At 39.4% G+C, this 19,973-nt stretch overlaps 2 protein-coding genes across 4 annotated transcripts; both read left to right on the top strand.

The window, feature by feature from the left end:
* The first annotated feature begins 1,888 nt into the window (after positions 1 to 1,888).
* LOC135094085 (venom protease-like) lies at positions 1,889 to 19,731 on the top strand. Of its 2 annotated transcripts, none has more exons than XM_063993872.1 (9): positions 1,889 to 1,994; positions 2,546 to 2,725; positions 3,105 to 3,161; positions 3,283 to 3,521; positions 3,620 to 3,723; positions 4,381 to 4,549; positions 4,655 to 4,754; positions 4,887 to 5,056; positions 19,397 to 19,731. In XM_063993872.1, the coding sequence occupies exons 1-9, from the start codon at positions 1,904 to 1,906 to the stop codon at positions 19,568 to 19,570; spliced, it is 1,284 nt and encodes a 427-aa protein (XP_063849942.1). In that variant the 5' UTR covers positions 1,889 to 1,903; the 3' UTR covers positions 19,571 to 19,731. The 2 variants fall into 2 exon arrangements, with proteins under 2 accessions (XP_063849942.1, XP_063849933.1); XM_063993863.1 differs by lacking the exon at positions 19,397 to 19,731 and adding an exon at positions 5,194 to 5,528.
* Positions 7,835 to 15,570, top strand: LOC135094095 (venom protease-like). 2 transcript variants are annotated; one of them, XM_063993894.1, is made up of 9 exons: positions 7,835 to 7,937; positions 9,062 to 9,256; positions 9,691 to 9,741; positions 9,847 to 9,989; positions 10,078 to 10,178; positions 10,273 to 10,441; positions 10,552 to 10,651; positions 14,989 to 15,158; positions 15,311 to 15,570. In XM_063993894.1, the coding sequence occupies exons 1-9, from the start codon at positions 7,877 to 7,879 to the stop codon at positions 15,482 to 15,484; spliced, it is 1,164 nt and encodes a 387-aa protein (XP_063849964.1). In that variant the 5' UTR covers positions 7,835 to 7,876; the 3' UTR covers positions 15,485 to 15,570. The 2 variants fall into 2 exon arrangements, with proteins under 2 accessions (XP_063849964.1, XP_063849955.1); XM_063993885.1 differs by lacking the exon at positions 7,835 to 7,937 and adding an exon at positions 8,829 to 8,959.
* Positions 19,732 to 19,973: the final 242 nt, after the last annotated feature.

Below are 19,973 nucleotides of genomic sequence, written 5' to 3'. Positions count from 1 at the left end.
CCTTCAACAGAACACGTATGCATAGAACTACAAGTGGTTAACAATTAAATCTTTATTTAAAAAAAACAGCTGTTTGAGTCCAAGAACACTAACAGTTAGCGTTGAACAGTAAGAACTTTCACATGCTCGACGTGATTTTTAGGGTTACCAGTAGTAGTGAGGACTATTTACTCCTTAATGTTACATATACACACGAACGTCTGCTTTATTTTCCTTCTCCTTACACACGCACACACACACACACACACACACACACACACACACACACACACACACACACACACACACACACACACACACACACACACACACACACACACACACACACACATGGGTGAGTGAACACGCTACGAATTTATGATCTGTCTGGAGCCTTTAAGGAAAAAGAAGGAGGAAAATATAAGGCTCTGTTAATCAGCTATTCTAGTAAATATGACTGGCCGTAATAAAAAAAAAAAAAACATCAGCGAACGTTCCGTAAGAACATTTTTAATTAATGACCTGATGGTGAATTTATCAGGATTCACTATCTAGACTGGGCTGGTATATTAGGAGTGACAGAGTGGCACATTGCTAGAGCAACCAACCAACTGCCCTGTCACAACCATCCACCATCCCTCATCCCCCTCCACACAGAAAAAAAAAAAAAAAGAAAAGAAGAAAAAAAAAAAAAAAAAAAAAAAAATATATATATATATATATATATATATATATATATATATATATATATATATATATATATATATATATATATATATATATATATATATATATATATATATATATATATATATATATATATATATATATATATATATATATATAATTATCCAACAATTTGATCCAGTACAAGGGGCTTAATACAACCCATGATTATTTGAACTTGGAGAGCCATCATGAAAAGCCCTTCATGTTAGTTGCAGAAATGAAAACTTGATTGTCATAGGAAGTTGTGAATGTTAGACATTTTCAGTACAAACTTATTAATACTGTATTACGAAAGTACAAAAGAAGTACTTAAAATCAGATTAACTTAAGAAGCTCCTTGCAGTCTATGAAATTCAGATAACTAATGAAGGTATATTATGTATCAAATAAGTTTCTCACCTACACTCTATTTTATATTCGAACACACACACACACACACACACACACACAGAGAGACACACACACACACACACACACACAGAGACACACACACAGACACACACACACACACACACACACACACACATACATACACGACAGTAATATATCTTAGGATCCAGAGCAAAATATGTAGCTGTGGTTTTGAATCCACAAGTAAAGAAACACATACCTAAACTAGACAAGGAAAAAGAAAAATACCAGCGAGATGGGTAGCAGTTTTCAAAAGAGCTCACATTTTGAGGCCGCTTTTTCCAGCAAATGTATCCCAGTTTCGGTTGATATTTTTTTTTCTTCGGGAAACTAAGACGGAAAATCTTTTACTGTATTTATGATAAATTCGTAAGACCGTTTACAGTAATAAGTACTAGCTATGTTACATAGTTTCAATTACTTACAGCATCTGTTACCAAGTAACTGTTTCCTTCTTAACATTACTAATACTATCAGCTAGTTTGCACAACTTTATCAAGATACATCTGTTAATGGCGTAGCTTCAAATGACTACTAAGGAATTTACAAATACTTTTTTATATAGAAGCCGAGGTGTTTCGCTGCCTATTCCTTTCAGTCCTGAATAAAATTTTTGTTTCTTACTGTTGATCTTTCCACCTTTAGTAACGGCACTTATTTATTCTTACGAAATATTTGTAATTAATTTCTTATTAATATTATTTTTCTCGATTAAAAATGAACCACTCATGTAGAAAGAATAACCGCAAATGAGTTGAGATGGCTACAGAGTACATATAAAGGGATGGGGCAACAGAGCAGCCAGTCAGGGAGAGAAGACAGGATGAAGCAGGTGTGTGTGCTGATACTACTGCTGGCGCTCTCCGAAGCCACAGGTAAATGGACAGGTGTGAGAGGCTCTTACCGGAAGCCGATGCCCTTGTGCTGTAGGTTCGGCCAGCACTGATATTAATTTGGATTAAAAAAAAAACATCGTGCAGCGCAACATTACAAGAATATAAATACTAAAAATACTTCTCCCTACAGGAAAATACAGAGAAAGTACATTGAGTCACTTTAGACATCATTGAGATTCATCAGAGTTACCATATACGTCTCTCCTTGTCATATTTTCTTCACTGGCATTAAACAAAAATGTTATATCAATGGAAAAACTGAAACAAAATAGCTCTGGAGCCATTATATTGTGAAATTAAAGGCATTTAAATATTATATTTAACTAAATTAATCAAATAAAGAAAATACGAGCGATCCTTACGCATAGTGAGAAGAAAACACAGGTGAAATACCAAAGTCACCTGTGGCAATTACGCGTTGCTTATCTTTACCGCCTCTGGAAAAACCACCTTACAGTAAAACATTAAATGTGAGGTGCTCACCTTGTAAAATAATTCCGATTATTTTCTTCTAATGTCTTTCCTTGCAGAGGCCAGTGCCATTATATTTCCCGGCCAACTGGACCACGCTGAAGGGGATGACTGTCCCACTAGCTCTGGCAGGCCGGGCACGTGTTCCCGATCCTGCAAACACTCTGTTGGCCTTGGGGAGCCTTCCAGGTGTGGCGTTAAGGACTCAGCCTTCCTCGTCTGCTGCGAGATCCCCACGAGTAGGTGTGATGTGGGTGACTGAACTGTTGTATAATAATTGCATGAACATTCCGTTCCTGAAGGAGAGAGTATTGTACTAAAATACATTTACATTATGGTCTGTTTATACATTACCGTATACATTTGCTCCTCAAAAGAGTTACTTTGCTGGTATTCTATGGTCACATTTAAAATACTTGAACGTGAAAAGTTTACAGATAACCAATACTCAGAAACAAAAAAAATACAAGCATATTGCACACTGTTCTCTCTCTCTCTCTCTCTCTCTCTCTCTCTCTCTCTCTCTCTCTCTCTCTCTCTCCACAGGAGCATCCCAATGCCACAATAACACCTCATACATTCAAGATTAAGGTGGCACTAACCATTCCTCTGTTACAGGTCCGGGTGGAGTCGCTCTGGCCCTCACGGACATCAGCGCCCCGAGCGTCACCTTCCGTGAGTGACCAAAGTGACCACTACGGCTTTGCGTGCGTGTGTGGTGTCATAAAAACATTTTATTTAGTGTCACGAAAACATTGTTAAAGCTTTAAATTAACAAACTTTAAATTACTTACAGAATGCGGAAGAAATGCGCAAAACTTCCTATTTTCGTTTGGGTCTTCCGTTGGCAATGTGCTGCGTCCTGAAGAATTTACGCCTCCTGGCGAGATACCAGAACTTGAGGTGAACAGACCTGTTCGGTCTGTTCCTAGTGAACTGCAGCCTGAAGAAATGGAACGCCCAGGGTTTAGAGAGATCGAAGCAGAAGCAGCAATAGGAGCAATTAACGCAAAGCGAAATGCCTGGCCATGGATGGTATGAAGCTATCAAAGGGTTTGTAAGAAATTTTAATGCATGTTGTTCACGTTTGAACTAATGGATTCCGATATTTCATAAATATTTTCCCTTGACAGGCACTGATTGGAGAAAATGATGCGACGGGAATCAGATGGTTCTGCGGCGGAGTGTTGATCAGCGAGCAGTGGGTCTTGTCAGCCCTTCACTGTTTCTTTCACAAGTGAGACAAGATTGTTCAGAAGATTTAGATACGCGGATGAGTGATAGATAGATAGATACACAGATAGATAGAAATATAGATATGTACTGTATATGCCTACATCGAAAGATATATATATATATATATATATATATATATATATATATATATATATATATATATATATATATATATATATATATATATATATATATATATATATATATATATATATATATATATATATATATATAGATAGGTAGATAGATAGATAGGTAGATAGATAGATAGATAGATAGATAGATAGATAGATAGATAGATAGATAGATAGATAGATAGATAGATAGATAGATAGATAGGTAGATAGACAGATAGACAGACAGATAGATAGACAGATAGACAGATAGACAAACAGACAGACAGACAAACAAGCAGACAGACAGACAAAAACAGAAAGAGAAACAAACATATAGACGGGCAGACAGATAGATAGATTATTAGATGGATGGAAAGATACAGATAGACAGATAGACAGAAACAGGAAGATGGATGCATGAGAGAGAGAGAGAGAGAGAGAGAGAGAGAGAGAGAGAGAGAGAGAGAGAGAGAGAGAGAGAGAGAGAGAGAGAGAGAGAGAGAGAGAGCTACAGTACTATGGTTCTCTTCGCTACCCATCAGCACGGCCGACGTGGTACGTCTTGGTGAACACAACTACAATGACGACAACGATGGGGCGAACCACCAGGACTTTGGAGTGGCAGAGACGGTGCTTCATCCTGACTTCAAGTTTGGAGAGGGTTACCATGACCTGGCTCTCCTCAAGCTGGACAAACCGGTCGTAATACAGGTCAGTTTATTATTTATTATTTAGACATTCAGGTTTCAAACAACCAAGACGATTCCTATTGCCTTAAGTTCAGGAGTATGCAATCAAAATATTCCTTTATCCAAGGAGTTCATCAGTCCCGTTTGCCTGCCGTGGGGGACGGAAAGCGACAAGGACGTCACGACACGGACGGCGACACTCACTGGCTGGGGCGACACTTTGCTGGGTAAAATCTCTGCACATTATTTCCTTACTCTGTGTATTCTCATTTTAACAGTCTTATAATTTTGAGATATACTTTTTATTTTCTATTTTAGACGTATATTTCATTGGTGTTGAAACTTGTGCTGTATCTCAGGTGGGTTCCCCAGCTCAATCCTACAAGAGGTCAACGTGACAGTGTTCCAATCTGCCCAGTGTGACCGCAGCTACTCTACCTTACCCAATTATGCAGACACCTGGCCTCGGGGCATCGGGAAGGAGATACTGTGCGCTGGAGATCTTAACGGAGGGCGGGACGCTTGCCAGGTAATGCTGTCGTCGAGACTGATTGACTAACTGAAGCGTTTATTGTTTTTTTGGGGCGAGGGTCAACTGCGTCTGATGAACTAAGGCAAGGTTGTCATTTTGACATTAATTTCACCCTTGTGTTGCTCCTCTCCCAGGGTGACTCAGGTGGACCCCTTGTGACTCGGGAAGCCCGTGGACGCTTTGTGCTGGCGGGCGTCGTGTCTCAAGGATACGGCTGTGGCCACAAGGACTACCCTGGACTGTACGTCAACATGCGCCACGGGCCCTACCTCGCCTGGATCAAGAAGGTCGCGTTCACCACACCCTGAGATGATTTTCTACAGTCCTTAGTGGCGAGATGCTGGGAAATTAGTAATGAAAGGACTATAACTGCTGTAACTTTATTGTGTCTTTATATCTGAATTCCTTTGCCCAATGTGATTGTATAAGTCAGTGTATCTCATTTATAGAATAAAGATGTGGAATAGTACATGCGCTTCAGTCTTCAAATAATCTTCGGCACAATTACGTGATATCGTTAGAATAATGCACTGGTGTTTCCTTACTGTCGTCCTCCGTATCCAGTATCACAATGTAATTGTGAACTTGCTTTTGAAGTAATTCTTTTAGGAAATGACAACTTTAGGTAGTACTTCTTATCAGTTTAGTTTCTCTTGTCCAGAGTCTCTCTTACTTAAGAAAGAAAAAAAAAACATATATTATTTGTAATGTAAACGATTTATTATTTTAACAAGTAATGTATGACAATTTATTTCCTTATACTTTTTGGGAAAAGTTCTTACATCTGAGCACACAGAATAATCAAGGCGTAAATCTGAAACTTTAATAGAAAGATTTCATTAAAGTATATTCGATTAATGAAAGTAGATGAATACAGATTAATCGTAAATAGTTACCACCTGGCTTTCAATGTTTTCCTCTCATCGCAGTTAAAAATATCATTAAAAAGTCAGGCCACAAAAAATATTTACACAGTGTTTTTATTCTTTTCCTAACCGGCAAATATGTGCTGTATTATTTACTTTGCGATCGTATATAACTGCATCACGTTATCTTAGATTATTTGCAAAAGCTATTGTTTTCACGAGCGTCGAAGGCTACGGTGGAACTTTAATGACAAGAAAATACCCGCATCTAAGATATCTGTGCTATATGTTAATTTGTTAGATCTTAACGAATTCTGGCAAAGAAATGCTTCAGAAGTACATACATGACTGATGAAGGGCTAGTAAGTGTTACGGTGACGATAACTGAATACATTTAGCCTGGATATAACAGGTGGCTTGTTGTGATGTAGCCTACTAATATTTGAGGCTCTCTACACTACAGCAACTATGAACAATACATAGTTGCCTTGGAAGGAAATCACAGCAAAACTAATACGCTCTGTAAAATGTTCTAGTGTCGTCACAGCGACCAAAACATGTTTGCAGACTGTATTGAATGACAAGCTGATCCATGTCCACGGCAATTCTAAATCATAAGGGAAAAGTGAACGCCAACATAATCTTCTTTTGACTTAAACGTGGAAAAACAAGATATAATAATTATTCGGATTCATGAACAGCGTTGCAGAAATCTCACTAATACCGTCAAACTAAAATCTTCTGGAGTGTTGTGTGCGAGATGCGCCACACGCCCACACCGTGAGCTGGGGCTGTAAACAACACCTGGAAACTGTGCAGGGAATCCCCGCCTCCTTCACTTGAGGAAACATCCTCTTCTGTGACTTGGACCGCCGTTCCGGCTCCCTGTCCCTTCCCACCGCATCAATTATTAAGTTAATGTTCACATTGTTACACTACTACTACTACTACTACTACTACTACTACTACTACTACTACTACTACTACTATTATTACTACTACTGCTGCTGCTACTGCCACTACTACTAGTATTACTGTTACTACTACTACTACTACTAGTAACACTGTTACTACTAATACTACTATTAATACTATTACTGCTGTTAATACTGTTACAATACTATCATCATGAGCATATCAAAGCCAAAAAGCCACTAGAAATAATATTTTTTTTCGTAGATGTAATATTGAAAAAAAAAAGAAAAGAAAACCGGTTTTCAAGTATGAAGTGAAAAGGCGAGGGCAGTAGTGAGAGAGTAATGGAAGATGAGATATCTTTGAAATCTTACACTCCTTTCACCGTTTTGAACCTTAGTGCTAATTATTTGTTGAAATGATAACACTGATGACGATGATGATGATGATGATGATGATGATAATGGCAGTAGTAGTAGTAGTAGCAGTAGTAGTAGTAGTAGTAGTAGTAGTAGTAGTAGTAGTAGTAATAGTAGTAGTAATGGTGATGATAGTGGTAGAAAGTAATAATAATAACAATAATAATAATAATAATAATAATAATAATAATAATAATAATAATAATAATAATAATAATAATAATAATAATTACTATTATACTTATTAATAATAATAATGATAATAATAATAATAATAATAATAATAATAATAATAATAATAATAATAATAATAATAAAAATAATAATAATAATAATAATAATAATAATAATTATAATAATAATAATAAAAATAATAATAATAATAATAAAAATAATAATAATAATAATAATAATAATAATAATAATAATAATAATAATAATAACAACAACAACAACACTAGTCAGCATCAATGTATCAAATTCATTGTCACTCATTTTTAGTTAATACTTTAGAAAAGTTTTCGAAAGAGAGAAAAAAAAAAAAAAAAGTTGGACAGGTTTCAAGGTATGAAGAGAAGAGGCGAGGGCAGTAGTCAGCGGACAGGCAATACGGCGGGATGGAAGGGTCCCTCGTTCCCTCCTTGTGCTCCCTGGCGCTGGTGTTCACCGCCGCCACAGGTATGAAAGGGCGCTAGTATGTTATAACACTGGGAAAATGATCCTGATCTTGATGAAAAAATCTTGGTACAAAGAGAGAAGGGCCAAAAAGTTTTGCTTAGGAGATCTGTCAGCTTGTTTTACGTTGTATCAATATTTTTCAGGCAGACAATAACTAGATTTACATGAAGCAGAACTAAAAACATGATCAGCTTTCGATGCATTCTGATAACGTTTCAACTGAGGTCCAGTAAAATAAAAGAAATATTAATTTTTTGTTATGAGTTAACCATGAATCCCAGATACGGGAAATCCCCTGGCTGACGAGAGAGAGAGAGAGAGAGAGAGAGAGAGAGAGAGAGAGAGAGAGAGAGAGAGAGAGAGAGAGAGAGAGAGAGAGAGAGAGAGAGAGAGAGAAAATGAGATAACTTTGAAATCTTACACTCCTTCCACCGTTTTGAACTTTAGTGGCAATTATTTGTTGAAATGATAACACTGATGACGATGATGATGATGATGATGATGATGGTAGTAGTAGTAGTAGTAGTAGTAGTAGTAATGGTGGATAGTGGTAGAAGTAATAATAATAATAATAATAACAATAATAATAACATTAATAATAATAATAATAATAATAATAATAATAATAATAATAATAATAATAATAATAATAATAAAAATAATAATGATGATGATGATGATGATCATGATGATAATAATAATAATAATAATAATAATAATAATAATAATAATAATAATAATAATAATAATAATAATAATAATAATAATAATAACAATAATAATAATAATAATAATAAAAATAATAGCAATAATTACACTAGTCAGCATCAACATATCAACTTATTTCCAGTTAACACTTTAGAAAAGTTTTTCCCAAAGAGAAAAAAAGTAAACTGAACAGGTTTAAAGGTATGAAGTGAAGAGGCGAGGGCAGTAGTGAGCGGACAGGCGGCACGGTGGGATGGAAGGGTCCCTCGTCCTCTCCTTGTGTTCCCTGGCGGTGGTGTTCACTGCCGCCACAGGTATGAAAGCGCTTTTATATTATAACATTGGGAGAATGTTCTCTTCATCTGTAGTGGTAAATGTCATGTCATCTCGTGCACACACATTTTCCTTCCTGACAGATGCGAGTCGCATTGTGTTTCCTGTTAGTGTGACTCTGCAGGAAGGGGACACCTGCACCTTGCATTCAGGTGCGACAGGCAGGTGTGCGGACATACGTCACTGTGACTATATTGACGTGAACTTTCGCCAAAACCCGCCAGTCAGGTGCGGCTTTAACGGCATATATCCTGTCGTCTGCTGCCCCAGTGCCTCGGGTGAGTATGGCGGAGAGTGTTTTGTAGAGCTGGGGAAAGGGAGACCAAGACGCAAAGAGGAGAGGGGAGGGATTCCTCATTAGTGTGCGAGCTGGTGAAGGGAAGAGTGGAGAGGGAAATGGGGACAGTGGCAATAACAGCAAATACTGTGTGTCTGAAGGGTCTTATCAGACACAATTCCTGAGACGAGTTTGTTTCAACTGAGAAGTCAATAAAACAAAGTTCATAGAAGAATTAACTTTCGTAGTTAATTGAAAAACAAAATAACATTGACATTAGAAAAACGATAATTTATCTTTCCTTTCCTATGAATAAAAGTAATTTTAAATTAATTCTTCATATATCATAACTGGTTAAAAACATATATAATGCTAATTTCTCTCTCTCTCTCTCTCTCTCTCTGACACATCACTTTTCATTTCAAAACTCTACAGGCGAAGGTCCCCAGCCCATCACAGACATAGCTCCGCCTAATGTCACATTTGGTAAGTAGTCACGGAGCACAACTGTCGCATAACATTCTGCGTATGTATAATTCGACAAGAATTATAAACTTTAATTGTTATGATATTTATTGGATCTCTTTACAGACTGTACAAAAAGTGGAAATAATGACGATCCGATCATAGAAGATCACTTGATAAAACACCATGACATACTGATAGAGCTACAGCCAAGTGTATATCGTGTCACCGGGGCTTTTCCAGCAGAACAACACGCATGGCCTTGGATGGTAAGAAAATTGAGTGATTATGTACTCAGGTTAAAACCCCAATAACAGTTACAGTGTTGCAAACAAAATGGTGGCATTTCCTCTACAGACGCTTGTTGGGAGACGAAAAGGCAACGATACTAAATGGTTCTGTGGAGGAGCGTTGATCAACGAGCAGTGGGTCCTGACTGCCCTTCACTGCTTATTCGAGTAAGGAAACACTGAAACACAAATCATATGGAACAATACTCAAACACAAAAGTAGCTCACACTGTACCCAAACTCCATCACCGCCACTTTCCAGGAGTCCAGACGTGGTACGTCTTGGTGAACACGACTACCAAGACACAAACGACGGGGCACCTCACCAAGACTTTGACGTGGCGGAGACGGTTATGTACCCTGGGTATGCTCACCCTGAGGCCTACCATGACCTGGCCCTGCTTAGGCTGTCTTCGAGGGTGCACATACAGGTGACTAATAACGTGTGTGTGTGTGTGTGTGTGTGTGTGTGTGTGTGTGTGTGTGTGTGTGTGTGTGTGTGTGTGTGTGTGTATGTTAATACCTCTGGTTGTGTCCTCAGGAGATCATCAGCCCCGTGTGTCTCCCGTGGGGTGTGGAGAGTGAGAAGAACATCACGGGACATGCGGCGACGCTCACTGGTTATGGCGAAACTGAATTTGGTACATTCAAGTCAGCGTTTGTTCATGCATACATACTTTTCTTAAGAACATAAGAACATAAGAAATAAGGGAAGCTGCAAGAAGCGACCAGGCTTACGCGTGGCAGTCCCTGTATGAAATATACCTGCCTATTTTCAACTATTATCCCCATCCATAAACCTGTCTAATCTTCTCTTAAAGCTCCCTAGTGTCCTAGCACTAACAACATGATTACTGAGTCCGTTCTACTCATCTACCACTCTATTTGAGAATCAATTTTTTTCCTATCTCCTTCCTAAACCTAAATTTTTCAAGCTTAAACCCGTTATTTCTTGTTCTACCCTGGTTGCTGATCCTAAAAATTTTGCCTACATCCCCCTTATTATAACCCTTATACCACTTAAAGTCTTTTATCAGGTCCCCTCTTAACCTACGTCTTTCTAAAGAATGTAAATTTAACAACTTCAATCTCGCCTCGTAAGGAATACTCCTCATTCCCTGTATCCTTTTAGTCATTCTCCTCTGTACTGATTCTAATAGACCTATATCTTTCCTGTAATGTGGGGACCAGAACTGCACAGCGTAGTCTAGATGAGGTCTGACCAGCGCCAAGTATAACTTTAATATTACTTCCGGCCTTCTACTTTTAACACTCCTTAAAATGAATTCTAGTACCCTATTTGCCCTGTTTCTGGCATTTATGCAATGTTTTCCTAGACGGAGTTCAGAGCAAACTATAACTCCTAAATCTTTCTAATACCCTGTACCTACCAGAGTTTTGGTTGTTTAATGTGTACTTACTGTTTGGGTTTCCTCTACCTACGCTAAGTACTTTGCATTTATTGATATTAAATTGTATTGGCCATCTATCCGTCCATTCATTCATTCTATCTAAATCTGCCTACAAGGCGATGGCATCCGATTCTGACCTAATTAATCTACCTATCTTTGTGTCATCCGCAAATTTACTAACATCACTACTAATTCCACTATCCAAGTCATTGATATATATTATAAATAACAATGGCCCTAATACTGAACCCTGTGGCACCCCACTAATTACATGACCCCACTCAGATTTCGAGCCGTTTATTAGAACTCTTTGTCGCCTGTCACTAAGCTATGAACCTATCCAGCCTAACACCTTCCCATCTATCCCGTGTGCCCTAACCTTTCTCAGGAGCCTTTGATGGGGTACCTTGTGAAATACTTTACTAAAGTCCAGATATAAGATATCATAACTATCACCATTATCTACTGTCTCGTACACTTTACTGTAAAAACTTAACAAGTTTGTCAGGCAAGACTTCCCCTTCGTGAAGCCATGCTGTGACTGATTTATCAAGTTATGTTTGTCTAAATGTTCCCTAATGTTCCTCGCTATTATTAACTCTAATATTTTACCTACAACTGAAGTTAAGCTGACAGGTCTATACTTAGACGCTAAAGTTTTATCTCCTTTCTTAAAAATGGGTACTACATTAGCCTGCCTCCACATTACTGGCACCTCACCTGACTCAAGTGATTTCCTAGACAGAAACTAACGGCTCACTAATAACCTCTTTGCATTCCTTAAGTAGTCTGGGATATATTCCATCTGGTCCTGGTGTCTTGAACTTTTTTTAAGCCTATCTATCTCCTGTTCCACTATCTCCCTAGTTATGGAAATATCTGTCAGCTTCTCATTCTCATCTGCTCTATCTATTCACTATCTTGCATATCCTGCATGTTTTCCTGGGTGAAGACAGTTAAAAAATACTCATTCAGAAGTTTACTAATCTCCCCCCCAGAACTAACCAGCTCCCCATCTGCTGTCTTTAATGGACCTATAGTATCCTTATTCTTCGTCCTGTATACCTGATAAAATCCCTTGGGGTCCGTCTTCGCCTGTCTGGCTACCTTTAATTCATAATTACATTAGCTTTCCTCGTTAACTTCCTGACTGTTCTAACTAATTTATCATATTGTGACCTTAAAACTTCTTCACCTGTCGTTAATTTCTTATATATACTTCTCTTACGCCCTATATAATGCTTTACCCTAGCAGTCATCCATTTAGGGTAATTTTTCTGTGATCTTATTGCCCTATACGGGATATTTGATAACTAACCTGTATGAACTTTATCTACGAAATATTTATACGATTCATCTACATTTACCTCACCTAATCCCCTCATCTCGGCCCCTACCATCCTCTCCACTCCCTCATCTACTCGCCTCGACCTCACCTCTCTCATTTCAGCATGACCTGACATTCCAACATACTCACACCTATCTCCCCCTCCTTCTCTCCTCTGCCCCTTCCGGACTCATCTTCCCTCCTTTTGTCCTACACCCTCACGCCTCACCTCACCTCTCTCATCCTGCCTTATCTCTCTGAACTCCGTCCCTGACCTGACCTCACCTTGCATCCGTTGCCAGTCCACTCCTTGGAGGTACCTTTTTGATTCCTCAAAATCTGCTCTCCTAAAGTCAGGTATTTTACTAGTGTTTTTGCTTTTAAAAGTTTCTTCCCATTCTAAATTGCACCTAATTTCCCTATGGTCATTGTTAACTAGCTGTCCTACAACCTCTACCTGCGTGACTGCTTCCTCCCTGTTAGTAAGAATTAAATCTAGAATATTATTCCCCCTTGTGGGTTCTACGACTAACTGTTTAAAAAAAAATATCCTGAATTATCTTAAGAAATTCCTCTGCTTCCTTGTTACCCACCATCAGACTCCAGTCGATATTCCTAAAATTAAAATCTCCTACCACACATACCTGACTGTACCTGCCTGCTCTATTTAATTCCTGCCACAGTGAGGTGTTAAATTCCTTTGTACTGGTCGGTGGTCTGTACACTACCTCCATTACTACTGACTGCGATCCTTCCTTAATATCTACCCATATCGACTCTGTTATCTGTTTTAATTCTACTGTTAATATAACACTGTAATGTGTCCCTAACGTATAACGCGACGCCTCCTCCTCTCCTGTTTTCCCTATCTTTATAGAACATTGTATAACCATCTATCTTAACCTCTGGATTAAATACTTTTCCTGACATATCTAACCAAGTTTCAGTTAAAGCAATGATATCAAATTTCCTCTAAGCAAGTCTATTTTATTCAGAATACTTCTACAGTTTGTGTAGTAAACACCTAAGCAATTTTTCACCTTCCTTGAGCTAGCTACCTTTCTAGATTTAACTAATTTGCCCCTCGCCTTCTCCTCACAACCCCTTCTTCCCTCCCGACTAACGAAAAAAGCGCTGGAGTGCAGTTACCTCCCGTTCAAGTGTTTCGGCCAAAACACGAACACCCTGGCGTGAAAAGTGCACTCCATCCCTGGCGTACAAGGTGTCCCTACCATAGAAAAGGTCCCAGTTATCGATGAACGTCCATCCATTACTCTTACAATGATTCGCTAGCCTGCGATTCACTGTAATAGCCCTGGACAGCCACTCAGCACCAACTCCCCTCATGGCCAAGACACCACATACCACGGGGATCCCTCCCTTGTCCCTAATCCTGTCCAAAGCCTGTCGAAACCTTCCGATAAGCTCCTCACTCCTGACCTTACCAAGGTCATTCCCTCCCGCTCTGAGAAAAACAATGGGCTTGGTCCCATCTTTTTCCAAGCACGTGTCTAGCCTATCAGCTACCTTCCCTATCCCCGCCCCCGGCAAACACACCCTCGACCTACGCTTCCTATCCCTAACGCAGAACGCAGTATCTAAGTGCCTAACCTGACTATCACCAAACACAAGCACTCTACCTTGGGGCAGGGTAACTGCATCTGCCCCCTCATTCTTGTCTCCTCCCGCTATGTCCACCTCCATCTCCTTCACTTCCTCCAGCACACTGAAGGGATTCTTCGTCTCCACGCAAGGCGCCCTGAGGACCTTCACCCTCTTGGCTCCCCTGCACACAACCGACCACTGCTCCTCCGTCGCCTTACTAGGTAAGGTGACGGTGGGACACGACCCTCCCACAGGTGCTGAGATCCTCTCACAAAACTCAGCCTGCAGGTCTGAGATCCTCTCACGAAACTCAGCCTGCACTTCCGAGATCCTTCGATGGAACTCAGCCTCCACCTCTTAGACCTTCGCAACGAAGGCCTCGAGAACAGGAGAACTAACACAACCAGACGACTTAGCAACACAAGGCGCCATGTCTACACTAGCCAGCTATATTACCGTCAGGTCACTGCTCACTAAACACGTCCGTTCACTAGGAACCCTGACCTGAGACTGGAGGAACCCTGACCTGAGACTGGCTTGGTAAAGTATAATTTTGAGCTTGCATGACAACATCTCTGGAGACCAGAAACATTGATGACAAAAAATGACCAATAATTCATACAAATTCTTTCAGGTGGGGTACCAACCTCCTATCTACAGGAGGTTCACATGGTGGTGTTAGCATCAGCCCAATGTGACCATAGCTACTCCAGCCTGCCCCGATATGCTAGGATGTGGCCTCGAAGCATCGGGGAGGAGACCCTGTGTGCTGGAGACCCTAACGGAGGCCCGGACGCTTGCAGGGTAATATTGTCACGTAACTGACAATAAGACTAATTGACTGATTAACACTGAGCGTGTCCTCTTGGGCGAGGGACTGCTGTGACTGCTAAGTCACATAGGGATTATATCATGATGTGGCCCCAAATCTTACTTATGTGTTATTGTTCCCTCAGGGTGACTCCGGTGGACCTCTTGTGATTCAGAATGGCCTTGGAAGTTACGTATTAGCGGGCATAGTGTCGGCAGGCAATGGCTGTGGACACAAGGACTACCCAGGACTGTACGCCAACCTGCACCACCCGCCCTATCTCGCCTGGATCAAAAAGGTTGCATTCACCGTCTCATAAATTACAAACTGCTATTCAACGAAAGTTTCATGGTAATTTATAAAATTGGAAGAAAACATCTCAAGACGAATAAAAATGATCTCAATTGTGTGAGTATTCTTCGATGAAACATTCACCATTCATGAAAAAGAAAACTCCAGAAACACCAGCACAAGTCTTATACCCAATAAATAATGTCTTGTAACTGGCCACTGGGAAATTGCTTTGGGTAAGGCAAACAGTGCAGAAAGGGGGCGACAACTGCGACTCAACGTAATAGACGGTGTTTCGACACTTCGCTTATTCGCTTATTTAATACTGTTTTGAGCCGGTGTAGACGCTTCATATTACTCTGTTTCAGAAGACTCCCCCCAGTCAGATAAAACTAGGCTCAGTCGACCCCCTGTCACTTGAAACTGGTTTCATACCACTACCCATCCGCTTGAAATGACTCTGCAGTCGAATAAACCTAGTTTGAAATGACTCCACAGTCGAATGAAAAATATTCAGTGCATGTTAGAAACAGCAAGAGGGTAAAAAGCAAATTTTCGAAAGAAGTGTCGGGCATTCGTTATCCAAAACGACAGTCTAAAATTTGTCCATAACCCGAACAGGAGAGATTTAACTGGTGAGTAGTCTATTCGTGTAGAGACGAAAAGCGAAATAGTGTAAATAATGAGAATCTTCATGTGATGACTATATTATTTTAAATCTAATCACTTACTTTTCTAATCTATTAGACCTATAGTTTAATATTTTTACATATGATTGCAGAAGTTCGCTTCCTTTGGGTGATTAAGGATTGCCAATACCAGGTCGATATTGTGCTAGCCAGTCACCGAAGAGCTGGTAACACCGACGAAGGTGTTGCTTTGGGAGGTCACGTTGGCAGGGATAAGGTCATTGATCGCATAATGCAATATATATATATATATATATATATATATATATATATATATATATATATATATATATATATATATATATATATATATATATATATATATATATATATATATATATATATATATATATATATCTTTTTTTATGTAGGACGGACACCGGGCAAGGGCAACAAAAATCTAATTAAAAAAAAAAAAACAAGTCCAATGAGATGCCGGTCCCCGAATAGGGTCCGAAGCGGTAGTCAATAACTGAAAGATAAGTGTCTTGAAACCTCCCTCTTGAAGGAGTTCAAGTTATAGAAGGTGGAAATACAAAAGCCGGCAAGGAGTTCCAGAGTTTACCAGAGAAAGCGATGAATGACTGAGAATACTGATTAACTCTTGCATTAGAGAGGTGGACACAATACGGAAGAGAGAAAGGAAGTCTTCTACAGCAAAGCCGCGGGAGGAGGGGAGGCATGCAATTAGCAAGATCAGAAGAGCAGTTAGCATGAAAATGGCGGTAGAAGATAGCTAGAGATGCAAAATTGCGGTGATGAGAAAGAGGCTGAAGATAGTCAATTAGAAGAGAGGAGTTGATGAGACGATTAAGCTTTTGATTCCACCCTATGGAGTCCCCATCCCCCAAAGACATAAGAAGCATACTCCATACATGGATGGATAAGGCCCTTGTACAGAGCTATTGAAGAAGAAGACAGAGTTATTGAAGAAGAGGAGATAGTTGTCTGGAAAGCTGTCTCGAGTTGATAGATGGAGGAATTGAGTTTTTGAGGCATTCAACAATACCAAGTTTGCTCTGCCCCAATCAGAAATTTTAGAGAGATCAGAAGTCAGGCGTTCTGTGGCTTCCCTGCATGAACTGTTTATTTCCTGAAGGATTGGACGTCTGCGAAAAGAGGTGGAAAAGTGCAGGGTGGTATCATCAGCATAGGAGTGGATAAGACATGAAGTCTGGTTTAGAAGATCATTGAATAATAATAGGAAGAGAGTGGGTGACAGGACAGAACCCTGAGGAACACCACTGTTAAAAGCTAGTAGACAATAATTACAATAACTACAATAATTAATTCATATATATATATATATATATATATATATATATATATATATATATATATATATATATATATATATATATATATATATATATATATATATATATATATATATATATATATATATATATATATATATATATATATATATATATATGTATATTTTTTTTTTTAAGTAGGAGGGACAACAGCCAAGGGCAACAAAAATCCAATAAAAAAAAAAGCCCACTGAGATGAAAGTCCCAGAACAGGGTTCGAAGCGGTAGTCAGAAATTGATAGATAGATAGATATACAGATAGATAGATAGATAGATAGATAGATAGATAGACAAAACAGACAGACAGACAAGCAGGTAGGCAGACAAACAGAAAAACAGAGAAACAAACATATAGACGGGCAGAGACGGGCAGACAGAGACAAATAGATGGATGAGTGGATGGATGGAAGGATACTGATAGATAGATAGATAAACAGAAATAGGAAGATGGATGCATGAGAGAGAGAGAGAGAGAGAGAGAGAGAGAGAGAGAGAGAGAGAGAGAGAGAGAGAGAGAGAGAGAGAGAGAGAGAGAGAGAGAGAGAGAGAGAGAAAGCGCTACAGTACGATGGTTCTCTTCGCCACCCTTCAGCACGGCCGAAGTGATTCGTCTTGGTGAACACAACTACAATGACGACAACGATGGGGCGAACCACCAGGACTTTGGAGTGGCAGAGACGGTGCTTCATCCTGACTTCAAGTTTGGAGAGGGTTATCATGACCTGGCCCTCCTCAAGTTGGACAAGCCTGTCGTAATACAGGTCGGTTTGTGTCAAAAACCATACTAAAGATAATGAGAACATAAGAAAATAAGGAAAGCTGCAAGAACCCATCAGACCTATACGTAGCAGTCCCTGTATCAAAAATACCTGCCTCTTTACACCCACCATCCTCATCCATAATTTTGTCTAGTCTTCCTTTAAAACCTCCTAATGACTAAGCACTAACCACTTGATTATTGAATGCATTCCATTGATTCACGTCTCTATTTGAGAACCAGTTCCTTCCTATCTATTTTTCAAGTCTAAATTCTTCACGCTTGAATGCATTATTCTATCCTTGTTCTATACTGATTAATGACACTGAGAATTTTCCTTACGTTACCCTTGTTATATCCCCAATTCCACTTAAAGACCTCATTTAGGTCACTTCTTAACTTTCAGTTTCCTTTCGTAAAAAAATAATCCTCATCAACAATATCCTTTTGGTCATTAGAACACTCACAACCTTCATTTAGATATTCAGTGTTGAAAGAAACACGACGATGTCTATTGCCTCAAGTTCAGGAGTATGCAATCAAAATATTCCTTTACCCAAGAACTTCATCAGTCCTGTTTGCCTGCCGTGGGGGACGGAAAGCAACAAGGACGTTACGACAAGGACGGCGACACTCACTGGCTGGGGCGACACTTTGCTGGGTAAAATCTCTACACATTATTTCCTTACTTAGTTTTTTTTTTTTTTTCTTAACAAAGTCTTACAGCGGGATCACTCGGGCTGATGATTATATATATATATATATATATATATATATATATATATATATATATATATATATATATATATATATATATATATATATATATATATATATATATTTAATACATATGTATATTTCATTGGTGCTGAAACCTGTGCTGTATCTCAGGTGGGTTCCCCAGCTCAATCCTACAAGAGGTCAACGTGACAATGTTCCAATCTGCCCAGTGTGACCGCAGCTACTCTACCTTACCCCATTATGCAGACACCTGGCCTCAGGGCATCGGGAAGGAGACACTGTGCGCTGGAGACCTTAACGGAGGGCGGGACGGCGAGACTGATTGACTAACTGAAGCGTTTATTGTTTTTTTGGGGCGAGGGTCAACTGCGTCTGATGAACTGAGGCAAGGTTGTCATGTTGACATTAATTTCACCCTTGTGTTGCTCCTCTCCCAGGGTGACTCAGGTGGACCCCTTGTGACTCGGGAAGCCCGTGGACGCTTTGTGCTGGCGGGCGTCGTGTCTCGAGGATACGGCTGTGGCCACAAGGACTACCCTGGACTGTACGTCAACATGCGCCACGGGCCCTACCTCGCCTGGATCAAGAAGGTCGCATTCACCACACCCTGAGATGATTTTCTACAGTCCTTAGTGGCGAGATGCTGGGAAATTAGTACTGAAAGGACTATAACTGCTGTAACTTTATTGTGTCTTTATATCTGAATTCCTTTGCCCAATGTGATTGTATAAGTCAGTGTATCTCATTTATAGAATAAAGATGTGGAATAGTACATGCGCTTCAGTCTTCAAATAATCTTCGGCACAATTACGTGATATCGTTAGAATAATGCACTGGTGTCTCCTTACTGTCGTCCTCTTCATCCAATTTATCTTTCTTTCTAATCTTCGGATTTTTTTTTTTTTTTCGTGTCTCTTGTATCTGCATTGCTTGTTGCTCTTCCTTCTCTCCCCATCCATCATTTGGCATTCTTCCTGACATAAGTAGGAGAGACTTCCGCCGCGTATTTCTAAG

This window comes from Scylla paramamosain, chromosome 3 (assembly GCF_035594125.1).
Source record: "Scylla paramamosain isolate STU-SP2022 chromosome 3, ASM3559412v1, whole genome shotgun sequence".
Classification (NCBI taxonomy): Eukaryota; Metazoa; Arthropoda; class Malacostraca; order Decapoda; family Portunidae; genus Scylla; species Scylla paramamosain.
This window is presented reverse-complemented; position numbering and strand designations above follow the sequence as displayed.

Excerpts from the sequence above, each read along its gene's own strand:
- LOC135094085 (XM_063993872.1), top strand. The coding sequence starts at position 1,904 with ATGGGGCAACAGAGCAGCCAGTCAGGGAGAGAAGACAGGATGAAGCAG. Across the intron at positions 2,726-3,104 it reads CTGCTGCGAGATCCCCACGA|GTCCGGGTGGAGTCGCTCTG; the intron begins GTAGGTGTGATG and ends CCTCTGTTACAG. Across the intron at positions 5,057-19,396 it reads GAGGGCGGGACGCTTGCCAG|GGTGACTCAGGTGGACCCCT; the intron begins GTAATGCTGTCG and ends CTCCTCTCCCAG.
- LOC135094095 (XM_063993894.1), top strand. The coding sequence starts at position 7,877 with ATGGAAGGGTCCCTCGTTCCCTCCTTGTGCTCCCTGGCGCTGGTGTTC. Across the intron at positions 9,990-10,077 it reads AACACGCATGGCCTTGGATG|ACGCTTGTTGGGAGACGAAA; the intron begins GTAAGAAAATTG and ends TTTCCTCTACAG. Across the intron at positions 10,442-10,551 it reads CTTCGAGGGTGCACATACAG|GAGATCATCAGCCCCGTGTG; the intron begins GTGACTAATAAC and ends TTGTGTCCTCAG.